This window comes from Chiloscyllium plagiosum, unplaced genomic scaffold (genome assembly GCF_037043375.1).
Source record: "Chiloscyllium plagiosum isolate Xiang-an unplaced genomic scaffold, Cpla_swu_hap1 HiC_scaffold_23, whole genome shotgun sequence".
Classification (NCBI taxonomy): domain Eukaryota; kingdom Metazoa; phylum Chordata; class Chondrichthyes; order Orectolobiformes; family Hemiscylliidae; genus Chiloscyllium; species Chiloscyllium plagiosum.
In genome coordinates this window covers 24917959-24931586 of record NW_028270161.1, presented here as the reverse complement: position 1 = coordinate 24931586, position 13628 = coordinate 24917959, and the positions used below count along the sequence as shown (strand labels likewise).

Genomic DNA, 13628 nt, shown 5'->3' with positions numbered 1-13628 from the left:
CTGCCACCCAGCTGGGCTAACTATTACTTACCTGGAATCAAACCCTGCTGCTGCTCTCTTTACCCAACCTGCCCCACACCCATCTTTCACTTGGAGAGGAGCCATCAGAAATATTTTTTTGAGCGGAGTTATTGTGGATAGAGAAGCCCTGTCTGGAGAGCAGCCACATGTTTTGATCTCCTTTCTTCCTCCCCATTCCAGTACCAATACTTTGGATGCTGTGATATACACGATGAGGGGCCAGGATGGTCTGCTTGGGGGGATGGTGGGGTTAACCACAGACTTGGTCCCTCAGTGCAAAGGCCCATTCATGATCATAGCACAAGGCTAAAGGACTGCAGCACGAGGGCTGCTACTTTAGAGTCTAGAACATTCCATACTGTTTCTTGTCACGTAGCTTTACAGTGTGATGGTTGAGCTAATCATGGCACATGTCCAGGAAGTGGCCAGAACAACACTCCATGCTTTGCAGCAAATGCTGGGAATGTTCCTTGCAAAGTTTAAAGGTGAGGGACGAAGAGTCAATGACCTGAAACACTTTAATTAGCTCATTTTCTCCCTTTTTTTTTAGAAGTGGTCAGGTGTGAGCATTTGTGTATTTTAGTTCTGTTTCTGATTTCCTGCACACACTATTTTGTTATCATCTTAAAATACCTCTGTCTGTTCACAGATAATTTTGCAATCCGCTTCATTCCACGGGAAAATGGTGTCCACTCCATAGATGTCAAGTTCAACTCCTGCCACATCCCAGGCAGCCCCTTCAGGATCCGAGTGGGTGAGCCAGGCCAGACTGGTGATCCTGGTCTGGTCTCTGCCTATGGCCCAGGCCTGGAAGGAGGAGTCACAGGTACAGTTCTTCAGGGCAAACTGGCCCAGCACATTCTTCAGAGAATACCTCATGTAAGATTTGCAACCCAGACTCACCAGAGTGAGTAAGTGACCAGCTGAAATTGGGGGGTGTGGCTGGGTATACTTTTGAGTACCTAGGAGGGGACTTGCAGGCTGTAATCTAATTTGAGGTTTGGAGGAGAGTGGCAGGGGGGGTGGGGAGCAGAGGCAATGTAGTTTTGTGTGTGGAATAGATTGTCTTTCAGCTGGGATCTAACAGAGGCGGGAATAATGTTGTTTGATTGGAGGACATGAGGGTTTAGATATTTTAAAAGCATGAGTTTGAGTGTTGCACTTCAGTTATACCTGGATGTGAGACAGGCTGTGAATTTCCATGGTAACTGTGTTCTCTGTTTAGGCGTCCCCTCGGAGTTTATCATCAATACATGCGATGCTGGAGCTGGTGCGCTTTCTGTCACCATTGATGGCCCATCCAAAGTGAAGATGGACTGTCAGGACTGTCCTGAGGGTTATAAGGTCACCTACACCCCAATGGCTCCTGGAAACTACCTGATCTCCATCAAGTACGGTGGTCCTCAGCATATCGTTGGGAGTCCATTCAAAGCCAAGGTCACAGGTGAGGAAAGGTTGGGGAATGTTGTCTGTTTTGGTGTGGGTGTGTGTGTGTGTGGGGGGGGGGGGGGGGGGGGAACTTTTGTGGGCTATGTCCCTGCTCAGGTGTGGGCTCTGTACATTACCATTTGAATTGAAGGCTGGGACCTTCACCTTGCTCTACTGTCTGGTTGAAGAAAATCTGTGAGCCTTGGGCTGGGGCTTTTGTGTGGTGCTAGGTAAAGGGCCTAGGCCCTGGTGTTAGCTGCTGGCAGGGAGCTGGGGTTCCAGGCTGTACTGAGAAATGTGAAAGCTGGAGCTGAATACCAGACTAACTGCCAGGTTGCATATCTTTTTTTTCCCCCCCCCCCCCCCCTGCTCCAGGTGTCCGCCTCTCTGGGGGTCACAGTTTACACGAGACATCTACTGTTCTGGTTGAAACAGTCACCAAGTCGGCCACAGTTGGCAGGTATGGAGCGATGCCTAAGTTTGCATCGGATGCCAGCAAGGTGGTAGCTCGAGGACCCGGCCTGTCCAAGGCTTTCATTGGGCAGAAGAATAACTTCACTGTAGACTGCAGCAAAGCAGGTAGGGGTCAGACCACAAAGTGAAGGGGAATCTTCCAACACAATCAGCCTCACGGTGGGGGGAGGGGAGGATATGTGGCTGTTTATGTATGACAAATCAGTCTCCCTGTGTGGTGGGCTGGAAATAATCCTAGTTCTTGTTTGTTGCAGGAACTAACATGTTGATGGTGGGCGTTCATGGTCCGAAGACTCCGTGTGAGGAGGTGTATGTGAAGCACATGGGGAATCGGGTTTACAATGTCACATACACTGTAAAGGAGAAGGGTGACTACATACTAATAGTGAAGTGGGGCGATGAGAGTGTGCCTGGCAGCCCTTTCCATGCCACTGTCCCCTGAGTGGCTGAGAACTAAGATTTTTTTTTTCTCATCTCCCAGGATCCAAACTATCAAAATCACAAACAACATTTAACTTTAAATCCAAAGGCTTCCTTTTTTTTTATTTTCTCCCCAACTGAGGGAGTCTTTGGTCAAAAGCTGCATACCAAATGGATTTGGAAGTGCCTGAATTTGCCGTAATGGTTAGTAATTTTTCTTGTAAGGCTCCCTAGTAACTAAAAGCTGTTGAAATATTTTTGTATGGTTTTTGTCTTGTGTGGAGGGTGTTTAACAGAATCAGTACTGACTCAGTCTGTCTCTGCACCCCCTCCCCACCCCGCTGTCTCCTGGTGCTCCAGCCCTAGGCTGGTCTATTACAGTCCTTTTATTTTTTTGAGGGTGGAGAATAGGTGCATCACCTATACACTAATTTTCAGCTTCTCCTCCTCTGACAAGAGACCCAAAGTTGGCAAAACATGTTGAGAACTTTGTTTTTAATGTTGGCTGTCTGTCCCCCCACCAGTCTGGGCCAGTGTGTGGTGTTGCAGTACTGGAAGGGATGAGCCCCCCAGGTAGTGTCTCCACCCTGGTCCTGTGCTGTAGCTTTGTGGAGTTACAGGATTTGCCTCAGGACCTCCCAGGTGTTTGGTCCCCAGAAATAATCAGTCATCACTCTGCCCCCTCTCCCTTCCCTTTGTCCTTCCCCCTTCACTAGATGGTCAATCCTCTTGACCCTGATCTCTTGACCTGCACTGACACAGTTTGGAGGAAGGCAATTAATTGTTGGACTGCTGTGCTCTTGGGAATGAGCCTGACCGTGTGATGGTGATGACACACGGGGGGTGCCCTTGGGGATGTGTTTGAAGTTATGTTGTCCATTTCTAGAGAACTGATTTGTACGAAAGTGTTATACCCACGTGTTTGGTACATTTATCCTCTTGGTAAGAAACTGCAGAATAATAAAATACACCTGCTAACTTGCCATAAGTTTTTGATTTCTATTTTCCTTCATGCAGATGTACCTGTGACACCATTTTGAGCTGCCTTTTTATTTTCTCTGTTGTGGAGTCAGTCATACAGCATGGCAACAGACCCTTTGGTCCAACCAGTCTGTGCCAAATATAATCTCAAACTAAACCAGTCCCACCCTGCCTGCTCCTGGACATTATTCTTCCACCCCTTTCCTGTTCATATACTTATCCGAATGTATTAAGTTGTAACTGCTCCCACATCCACCACTTCCTCTGGAAGAGCATTTCACATGTGAACCACCCTTTTTTTGTTTTTTTTTTAATAAAAAATTGCCCCTCAATCTTTTTAAAATATTTCTCTTCTTTGATCTGCCCCATAATCTTAATCTCCCATCCTAGGGAAAAGAACTACCATTCACTATCTATACCCCTCATGATTTTATAAATTTCTATAAGGTCACCTCTTGACCTCTTTCACTCCAGTGAAAAACATCCCAGCCTATCCAGCTTTTTTTTAAATAACTCGAACCTTCCACAGCCAGCAACATTTTACTAAATCTGAACCCTCGTCAGTTTTAATAATATCCTTCCTATAACTGGGTGACCAGAAATGGACACAGTATTCTAGAAGAGGCCTCACCAATGTCCTGTACAACCTCAACATGACTTCCCAACTCCTATACTCAGGACTGAACAATGAAGGCAACTGTGCTAAATACCTTTTTAACCATCTTATCTATGTGAAGTAAGCTTCCAAGAATTATGACCTGCATTCCTTGGTCCTTCTGTTCTAGAACACTACCCAAGGCCCTACCATTAATTATATAAGTCCTATCCTGGTTTGTATTTATCCAGGTTGAAATCCAGCTGTTTGTCTTTTTTTAAGCCCATTTGATCAAGATTCCTTGTTGCTGATAAATTGAATGATACATGTAGTTTAACGTTTTAGGATCATGATCCTCCTCACTGACCTTCCCAAACCTGAATCTGAGCACAGCCCTCAATATCCACCACTCCACACCAACTGACTTCATACTAATCCTATAAGTACTGTGGGGTGTGGCCACAAGTTAGTGTCCTTTAAAGCCTATCCCAAGGCAGTAGTGTGATTGAATACTCCTAGCTTGCCTGGATGAATACAGTTCCAGCAACACTCGAGGCTCTAGGATAAAGCAGCCTGTTTGATTGGCAGCTGCTTCCTTCAATATTCACTCTGCACTCACCCAGTGTCAGCTGTATGTACCACTGTTGTTGCAGTAAACTCATTTGTCAGCAATCATTTGCTAATGAGTATGATTATCACATGGGAAAGTCTGTATCACTGGTCATGTAAGCTCACTTAGATTCCTCTAGCAACCAACACCACCTAGCAGGTTGGGCAGATCATGGGTGGGAACCCCATAACCTACAAGTGCCTCTCTCAGCCTCATTATCCTGATTTGGGACCATATAGATGTTCTTTTAAAATGCTGTTGGGTCAAAAAACTAGAACTCCTCTAACTAGGAATGTATCTACACTTCAAGGACTGCAGCTTGTCCAGAGCAATTCAGGATGTGCTAGCTTAGTCCACGTCCCATGAAGACCTTGTTAAAGAAGCTTCTGAGATTGTATTTTCTCCCACAGCTCTTAAATGCATTGAGTTCACAGGAAAACATATTTAAGGTCTTCACCTCTTTTTGATGGACCATCGTGCAGTCTTCAATGCTGGCAAACTGCCACTTGCCGATCTCTGACATTTACATTGAATAAAATTGGGATGCACGTGGTATGGACCAAGCTAGCATTTGTTGTCAATCCCTAACTGCCTTTGAACTGAGGCCACTTCAGAGGGTTGTTAAGAGTCCATTATATTGCTGTGGATCTGGGGTCACCTCGGTCAGTCCCAGTCAGAACGGCTGATTCCTTTCCCTAAGAAGATTAAAGGAGAGGCAGGTTTTTTAAACAGTGACACAGAGATTCGTTCTGGGGCCGCAATTGTTTGGAATATATATTAATGACTTGGCTGAGGAAAGTGAGTATACAATGGACAAGTCTGTGGATGACATAATGAGGGTAACACTGTCTTTAGAGGGGCTGAATGAGCAAGCAAAACTTTCCCAGATGGAACATGGGGGGAGCTGTGTACTTTAGCAACAAGAATAGAGGAGCTGAATGTTAGTTAAATGAAGAAAGCTTGCAGAAAGTGACAGCAGTGGGTTTTGAGAGTCTAGAGTCATAGATGTACAGCATGGAACCAGACCCTTCAGTCCAACCTGTCCATGCTGACCAGATATCCCAATCCAATCTAGTCCCACCTGCCAACATCTGGCCCATACCCCTCCAAACCCTTCCTATTCATATACCCATCCAAATGCCTCTTAAATGTTGCAATTGTACCAGCCTCCACCACATCCTCTGGCAGCTCACTCTGTACACATACCACCCTCTGCGTGAAAAAGTTGCCCCTTGGGTCTCTTTTATATCTTTTCCCTCTCACCCTAAACCTATGCCCTCTAGTTCTGGACTCCCTGATCTCAGGGAAAAGACTTGGTCTATTTATCCTATCTGTGCCCCTCATAATTTTGTAAATCTCTATAAGGTCACCCCTCAGCCTCTGACGCTCCAGGGAAAACAGCCCCAGCCTGTTCGGCCTTTCCCTATAGCTCAAATCCTCCAACCCTGGCAACATCCTTGTAAATCTTTTCTGAACCCTTTCAAGTTTCATAGCATCTTTCCGATAGGAGGGAGACCAGAATTGTACGCAATATTCCAACAGTGGTCTAACCAATGCCCTGTATAGCCACAACATGACCTTCCAATTCCTGTACTCAATACTTTGACTAATAAAGGAAAGCATACCAAACACCATCTTCACTATCCTATGTGCGATTCCACTTTCAAGGAACTATGAACCTGCACTCCAAGGTTTCTTTGTTCAGCAACACTCCTTAGGACCTTACCATTAAGTGTATAAGTCCTGCTAAGATTTGCTTTCCCAAAATGCAGCACCTCGCATTTATCTGAATTAAACTCCATCTGCCACCTCTCAGTCCAGAGGCCCATCTGGTCAAGATCCTGTTGTAATCTGAGGTCACCCTCTTCGCTGTCCACTACACCTCCAATTTTGGTGTCATCTGCAAACTTACTAACTGTACCTCTTACGCTCTCATCCAAATCATTTATGTAAATGACAAAAAGGGCCAGCACCAATCCTTGTGGCACACCACTGGTCACAGGCCTCCAGTCTGAAAAACAACCCTCCACCACCATTTTCTGTCTTCTACCTTTGAGCCAGTTCTGTATTCAAATGGCTAGTTCTCCCTGTATTCCATGAGATCTAACCTTGCTAATCAGTCTCCCATGGGGAACCTCGTTGAACACCTTACTGAAGTCCATATAGATCACATCTACTGCTCTGCTCTCATCAATCTTCTTTGTTACTTCATCAAAAAACTCAATCAAGTTTGTGAGACATGATTTCCAATGCACAAAGCCATATTGGCTATTTCTAATCAGTCCTTGCCTTTCCAAATACATGTACATCCTGTAACTCAGGATTCCCTCCAACAACTTGCCCACCACTGAGGTCAGGCTCACTGGTCTATAGTTCCCTGGCTTGTCTTTAAGGGCGGCGGTAAACAGTGGCACCACGTCAGCCAAACTCCAGTCTTCCGGCATCTCACCTGTGATTATCGATGATACAAATATTTCGGCAAGAGGCCCAGCAATCACTTCTCTAGCTTCCCACAGAGTTCTAGGGTACACCTGATCACGTCCTGAGAACTGATCCATCTTTAACCATTTCAAGACATCCAGCACTTTCTCTTTTGTAATCTGGACATTTTGCAAGATGTAGCCATCTATTTCCCTACCGTCTATATATTCTATATCCTTTTCCACAGTAAATACTGATGCAAAATATTCAATTTGCATCTCCCCCACCATATGCATAAATCATAAAGCTAGCTACAAGTTCAGGATGGCAAATAAAATTTGATCTTTATTTCAAAGACAATGGAGTAGAAAATAGGGATGTCTTGCTAAAACTGTAGAAGATACTGGTTTGACTGCACCAGGAATGAGCAGGGTTGATCATGGGGTAGAGGGGACTGTGTGCAGAGAAAAGGTTGAATTGGTTGGTACTCATTAGAGATTAGAAGAACGAGAGGTGATCTCATTGAAACATATGTGAATCTGAGTGGGGATGTGAAAAGTTAGATGTAGAAATAACGTTTTGGTGTGCATGAGTCTGGTACCAGAGGGCATAATCTCAGCAGTGTAACCCATTTAAGACTGAGATGAGGAGGGATTTCTTCTGAGGGTTGTGAATAGATCAACAAGGATCAAGAGTAAGCCACTTGGCCCCTTTTGAGCCTGCTCTGCCTTTTAACAAGATCACATAACTTATATTAACCTCCGCTCCATGTACCAGTGTATCCACAATAATCTATCTACATTTGCCTTTAAAAAATATTTAAAGAGCATTTTGGAAAGGCAGAGCAGAGTAGGACTTTTACACTTAATCGTAAGGTCCTGGGGAGTGATGCTGAACAGAGACACCTTTGGAATGCAGGTTCATAGTTCCTTGGATGTGGGGTCCCAGGTGGATAGGGTAATAAAGAAGGTTTTAGTATGCTTGCCTTTGTGGGTCAGTACATTGAGTATAGCAGTTGGGAGGTCATGTTGCAGCAGTATAGGGCATTGGTTAGACCACTTTTGGAATATTGAATTCAATTCTGGTCTCCTTATCAGAAGAATGTTGTGAAACTTGAGAGGGTTCAGAAAAGATTTACAAGGACATTGCCAGTATTGGATGGTTTAGGTATTGGGACAGACTGACTAGGCTAGGGCTATTTTCCCTGGAGCATCGGAGGCCGAGGGGTGATCATATCGAACTTTATAAGATCGTGAAGGATGTGGACAGGGTGAATAGCCAAGGTTTGTTTTTCTCTGGAGTTGGGGAGTCCAAAACTAGAAAGTATAGGTTTCAGGTGAGAGGGGGAAGATTTAAAAGGGACCTAAGGGGCAACATTTTCACACACAGAGTGGTACATGTACGGAATGAGCTGCTGGAGGAGGTGGTGGTAGCTGGTACAATTATAACATTTAGAAGGCACCTGGTTGGGTATATGAATAGGAAGGGTTAAGAAGGGAATGGGCCAAGTGCTGGCAAATGGGACTAGATAAATTTAGCATAGATGGTTGGTATAGATGAGTAGGATCAAAGGGTCTGTTTCCATGCTCTACAGCTCTATGACTCTATTCAGCATTCATTGTTTATTGAGGAAGGAAAATCCAAAGACCTTGACATCTGAGGGGGGAAAAAAGTTTCCTCATTTCTGTTATTAATGGGTGACTCCTTATTTTTAAGCTTTGTCTCTCATTCAGGATTCTCACATAAGAAGAAACATCCTTTTTAACACTCCACCACGGTCATGTCCCCTCAGGATCTTGTATGTTTATTAAGTCACCTCTAACTCTTCTAAACTTCAGGATGCAGGCCTAGCCTGTCTTGCCCTTTCCTCATAAGGCAATACACTCGGGTATTAGGCAAGTAAACTTTCTCCGAACTGCTTCTAGCCTGTTAACATCCTCAAAGTACGGTGATGCATACTGTACGCAGTACACCAGATGCAATCTCACTAATACCTGTATCACTGAAGCATGAGCCCCCCAACTTTCCATTCAGTTCCCATTGCAATAAACTCTACATTCTCTTAGTTTTCCTGATTGCTTACTGTACCTACATACTGACCTGAGATTCATGCCCTAGCAACCCAGATCTCTCCACAGCTCGGGGCTCTGCAACTTCTCACCATTTAGATAACATGTTGAAATGGGCAATTCCATGTTGTCACATTGTTCTCCATTTGTCAGATTCACTTAACCTAGCTATATTCTTTTGTAGGCTCCTTATGTCCTCTACATAACTCTCTTTCCTACCTATCTTTGTGTCATCAGCAGATTTAGCAAACCTTTGATCTTTTTATCCAAATCATTTGTGTCAATTGTATCCAGGTTTGGACTGAAAAGTGGCGAGAAACATTTATGTCACACAAATAATAGGCAATGACCATCTCCAATGAGACAGTATCTAATCATTCCCCTTTGACATTCAATGGCATTGCCATTACTGAATCTCCCACTTCTATAAGAACAGGTCAGAGGCTAGCAATTCCGCTTCAATAACTGACCACCTGATTCCTGTCCGTCATCTACAAGGCACAAGCCAAGAGTGTGATGGAATATTAGCCACTCATCTGATATCTCCAACAGCACTCAAAGTTGCTTGACTGGCACAACATCCATTCCCTCCACTATCAATGCTCAGTAGTAGCAGTGTGTCTTTTCTACAAGCTGAAGTGCAGAAATTCACCATAGATCCTCGGACAGTTCCTTCCAAACCCATGACCACTTCCCTCTGGAAGAATAAAGATCGGAGATATTTGGGAACACTACCACCTGCAAGTTCTCCTCCAAGCCGCTCACCATTTTGACTTGGAAATGTATCACTGTTCCTTTAGTGTCACTGGGTCGAAATCCTAGAATTTCCCCCCTAAAGATATTATGGATGTAGCTATATCAAATGGATTACAGCAGTTCAAGAAGACAGCTGACCAGCACTTTCTGAAGGGTAATAAAGGACAGGCAATAAATGTTGGCCCAGCCAGCAATGCCAACATCCCATGAATGAATAAATAAACAAGTCTTCTGGTCGACTTGCTGATAGTTTCACAATCACCAATACTGAGAAAAAAAACTTTTGAGTCCAAGTTTTATTAAATGATTTTGAGGTTTCCCCAGCTGCTGTGGTGGATTGGATGGTATCTCTGCATTATTAATCTCATGGCATTGCCACTACAACATCACCTCTCTCCAACTCCACCACCACCTTGCCCCACAAAAATAAAAAGAACTTTATGTTCACCAAGGGCTGATGATTTATTCCCTTGGTTTGTTCACAGTGGTGAATAATCTGGACCAGCTATGTTTGCTCTGAGGTTACCAATGGCAGGTGAGATGTGCATCTTGACTGTAGGTACCACCCAGCAAAGTTACTATGGAGGTTGGGTGAGGCCCACATCTGCTTCAGGTCCCTCCTTTCCACAAAGCCAGAAATACAGCAAAGGCAGTGCAGTACAGTGTCTGGTGCAGTGCCAGTGCAATATCTGGTACAGTGTCTTGTGCAGTTTCTGGTACAGTGTCTGGTGCGGTGCCAGTGCAATGTCTGGTGCGGTGCCAGTGCAATATCTGGTACAGTGTCTGGTGCAGTGTTGGTGCAGTTTCTGGCACAGTGTCTGGTGCAGTGCCAGTGCAATATCTGGTACACTGAATTGTGTAGTGCTAGTGCAATATCTGGTACAGTGTCTGGTGCAGTGCCAGTGCAGTTTCTGGTACAGTGTCTGGTGCAGTGCCAGCGCAGTATCTGGTACAGTGTCTGCTGCACTGCCAGTGCAATATCTGGTATAGTGTCTTGTGCAATTCCAGTGCAATATCTGGTACAGTATCTTGTGCAGCGTCAGTGCAATATCTGGTGCAGTGCCTTGTGCAGTGCCAGTGCAGTTTCTGGTGCAGTGTCAGTGCAATATCTGGTACAGTGTCTGGTGCAGTGCCAGTGCAATGTCTCGGACAGTGTTTTGTGCAGTGACAGCAGTGTCTGTTGCAGTGCCAGGTGAGGATGCATTTCACAACCTGGGTGCTAAAACGTCAGCCACTGCTCTTCCATTATGCGCATGCGCTACTTTCGTACAGGTCGGTGAAGTTACCCCGATGGGTGACGTCATTGCGGGGCACAGGGTGGAGCTGTGCGCAGGCGCAGGCCCCGGCGTCTATATAAAGCGGGCGGCCGCAGGGAGTCGCCTCCAGACGCCGGGATGGCGCTCAGGGGGAAGCTGATTGCTGTGCTCGGCGATGAGGATACATGCACCGGCTTCCTGCTCGGCGGTATCGGGGAGTTAAACAAGAACCGGCGGCCCAACTTCCTGGTGGTGGAGAAGGAGACGAGTGTGGCCGAGATCGAGGAGACCTTCAAGTGAGAGCGAAGGGAGAGGGGGTCGGAGCTCGAGGCCGGGGATGAGCGCGGGGCCTGCGGGAGGGGGTCGGAGCTCGAGGCCGGGGATGAGGGCGGGGCCTGCGGGAGGGGGCCGGAGCTCGAGGCCGGGGATGAGCGCGGGGCCTGCGGGAGCGGGCGGAATTCGAGGCCGGGGCCTGGGGGCGGTGATCCTGGCGCAGGAGGGTTATCCTCGGGTGTTCTTGGTCAGTGTATATGCCTCCGTTAACATCACCCCCACAGTGTCCTGCTGGTTGGTGAGAGTCTGGTTTCAGTCAGTCTCCCCTGGGCCGCACTGTGGGCATGGAGCTGCAGCCTTCCCGTTTGATCCCCCCCTCCCTCAGACTGTGTGGGCTTGTCATCAGTGGTGAAGGAGGAGCACCCTGGTGTTGTCTCTCCTCACCATCTCCATCCCCCCTGGGGCCTGGGAATGTGGATGTGGGTCAGGAAGGCTGGATCTGTGGGGTGTCCCTTGGTTTTGTGAATTCTGCAGGGTGCAGATGGCATTGAGAACCTGATGGAGGGCTTTTGCCCGAAACGTCGATTTTGCCTGTCCTCGGATGCTGCCTGAATTGCTGTGCTCTTCCAGCACCACTGATCCAGAATTGAGAAATCTTTGTCCGTCTGCAGCAATCCTGAAAGTAGCACAGGGTTCATTTGGCCCATGTTTGAGGAAATGAGTCCTCCAGTGACTTTAACACTGTCCTTGCTAGTGCTTGTTGCAATGTCAGTTAGCTGCTGGTCAAGGTTGACTCAACCAGTCTTCCCTCCAACTTGTATCCACCCTTAGAGGACTGGCTTTTTTCCTGTGACCCTTCCTCCAACAAGGACAATAAGTTTGATATCTCCCACTGCCCCCTCAAAAATTATTGCTGTTTTAAGTTTGGGATAGCTTCCTGTTTAGTGGTTGTGGGTTTTGTTGATTTAGTCATCTGCTTGCCTCATGCCGGCTTTCAAGAGGAGTGTTTCTACTGTGAGGTGGTGTTCTCAGCGTCTCACAGATGTGGTGGGTTCTATGTCTACACAGAGAGCTGGTGTTCACTAAGCACTGCTGAGTGACAAAGTCAGGGGACTGTGTTCCTCTTGGAGATAGTAAAGTGCAGGTCAGTAGATAATCTTTGCCTCTTTTTTTTGGCAGGCTGAGTACTGTCCAGCTGGCAAAGTCGGGAACTGTCAGAGTAAATGTCCCTGTTTGTCTTTCTCCTGCAGGAGTTTCTTGAGCCGTGATGACATTGGGATCATCCTAATCAATCAGTACATTGCTGAAATGATTCGTCATGTCATTGATGCCCATACTCTGTCCATTCCTGCTGTGTTGGAAATCCCTTCCAAGGAACACCCTTATGATGCTTCCAAGGACTCCATTCTGCGCCGCGCCAAAGGAATGTTCAGTACTGATGACTTCCGATAGCCGGACTTGCCCAACGCTGACCTGTGGATGCTCGCTCCAGTCTTGCCTCACTCTTGTGTTGTAATGTGTTGTGCAAAGCATGGATATTGCTCTCAAATTAATCATTCCCGTGGGAAGTCATCTTCTCCATTACTGCTAGAGATGACTGTCCCAACCCAAATTTGGTGTGCTGGCTGTCAAGATGTTTCCATTCTCCTGGAGTAGTTTTACCGTCATCAGTAAGAGGATGTGAACTTCTGTTGGTTTCGCACCTATCCTGCCCTGTTCATGCCCTGGATGTATTTGTTTGTGGAGGGAAGGTTACTATTTCTACCTGTCCTCGTTTAATTATATCCTTTGATTTATTTCTGTTTGATTACTGAAGGTTGAACAGAAAGTGACCTCAACCAATCAGTTTTTGAAAAAATATTCATAAAGCTGGAAGTGATTTTGCATTGTTCATGCATCAAGCACTGGCATCTGGGTTGAGGGTTGGTGAGAGGTCAGTGTTGCTATTTAATGGGTATACTATAAAAACAATGGTTGATTACTGAATCTTCACTGCACCCCGGCCACTCCTGGTTTGTACTGGTTAACAGTTGCCGAATGCAGTTCCTGTCTAGTTTTGAGTTTTTCTTGTGCTCTTCAAAGAGTTGTTTATAGTGTTCTGAGCCCTGATCTGTATGTCAATAAATAAACACCAAGTTCAATCTTGCTGCTAGTTTCTGATTTTTTTTGTACTGGATTCTTTCCACTTGCGCTATTTCAATAGCTTTGGTCTCATTTTCAGTTACATGGACCATTTGTAGTTAAATACCTGGTTCCCCTGGCTGGCCTCCCATTTCTATTTTCTCTACACTTCAGTTCAATTGAAAGACTTCCCCATGTCTGAA

General features: G+C 45.9%; 2 protein-coding genes across 5 annotated transcripts in view; both read left to right on the top strand.

Annotated features, from left to right (window-relative positions):
- flncb (filamin C, gamma b (actin binding protein 280)) overlaps positions 1-3331 on the top strand; it is a 58192-nt gene extending 54861 nt beyond the window's left edge. For all 4 annotated transcript variants that reach the window (XM_043713906.2, XM_043713905.2, XM_043713904.2 and 1 more), the window contains 4 exons: positions 671-847; positions 1247-1465; positions 1825-2028; positions 2178-3331. In XM_043713906.2, coding sequence (XP_043569841.1) covers positions 671-847; positions 1247-1465; positions 1825-2028; positions 2178-2365 — 788 coding nt within the window. In that variant the 3' untranslated portion in view covers positions 2366-3331. The remainder of the gene's footprint in view (positions 1-670; positions 848-1246; positions 1466-1824; positions 2029-2177) is intronic.
- A 7820-nt stretch (positions 3332-11151) lies between these two features.
- On the top strand, positions 11152-12902 carry atp6v1f (ATPase H+ transporting V1 subunit F). The gene is made up of 2 exons (XM_043713250.2): positions 11152-11327; positions 12555-12902. Exons 1-2 carry the CDS (start codon positions 11170-11172, stop codon positions 12754-12756), a joined length of 360 nt encoding a protein of 119 aa, XP_043569185.1. The 5' UTR covers positions 11152-11169; the 3' UTR covers positions 12757-12902.
- Positions 12903-13628: the final 726 nt, after the last annotated feature.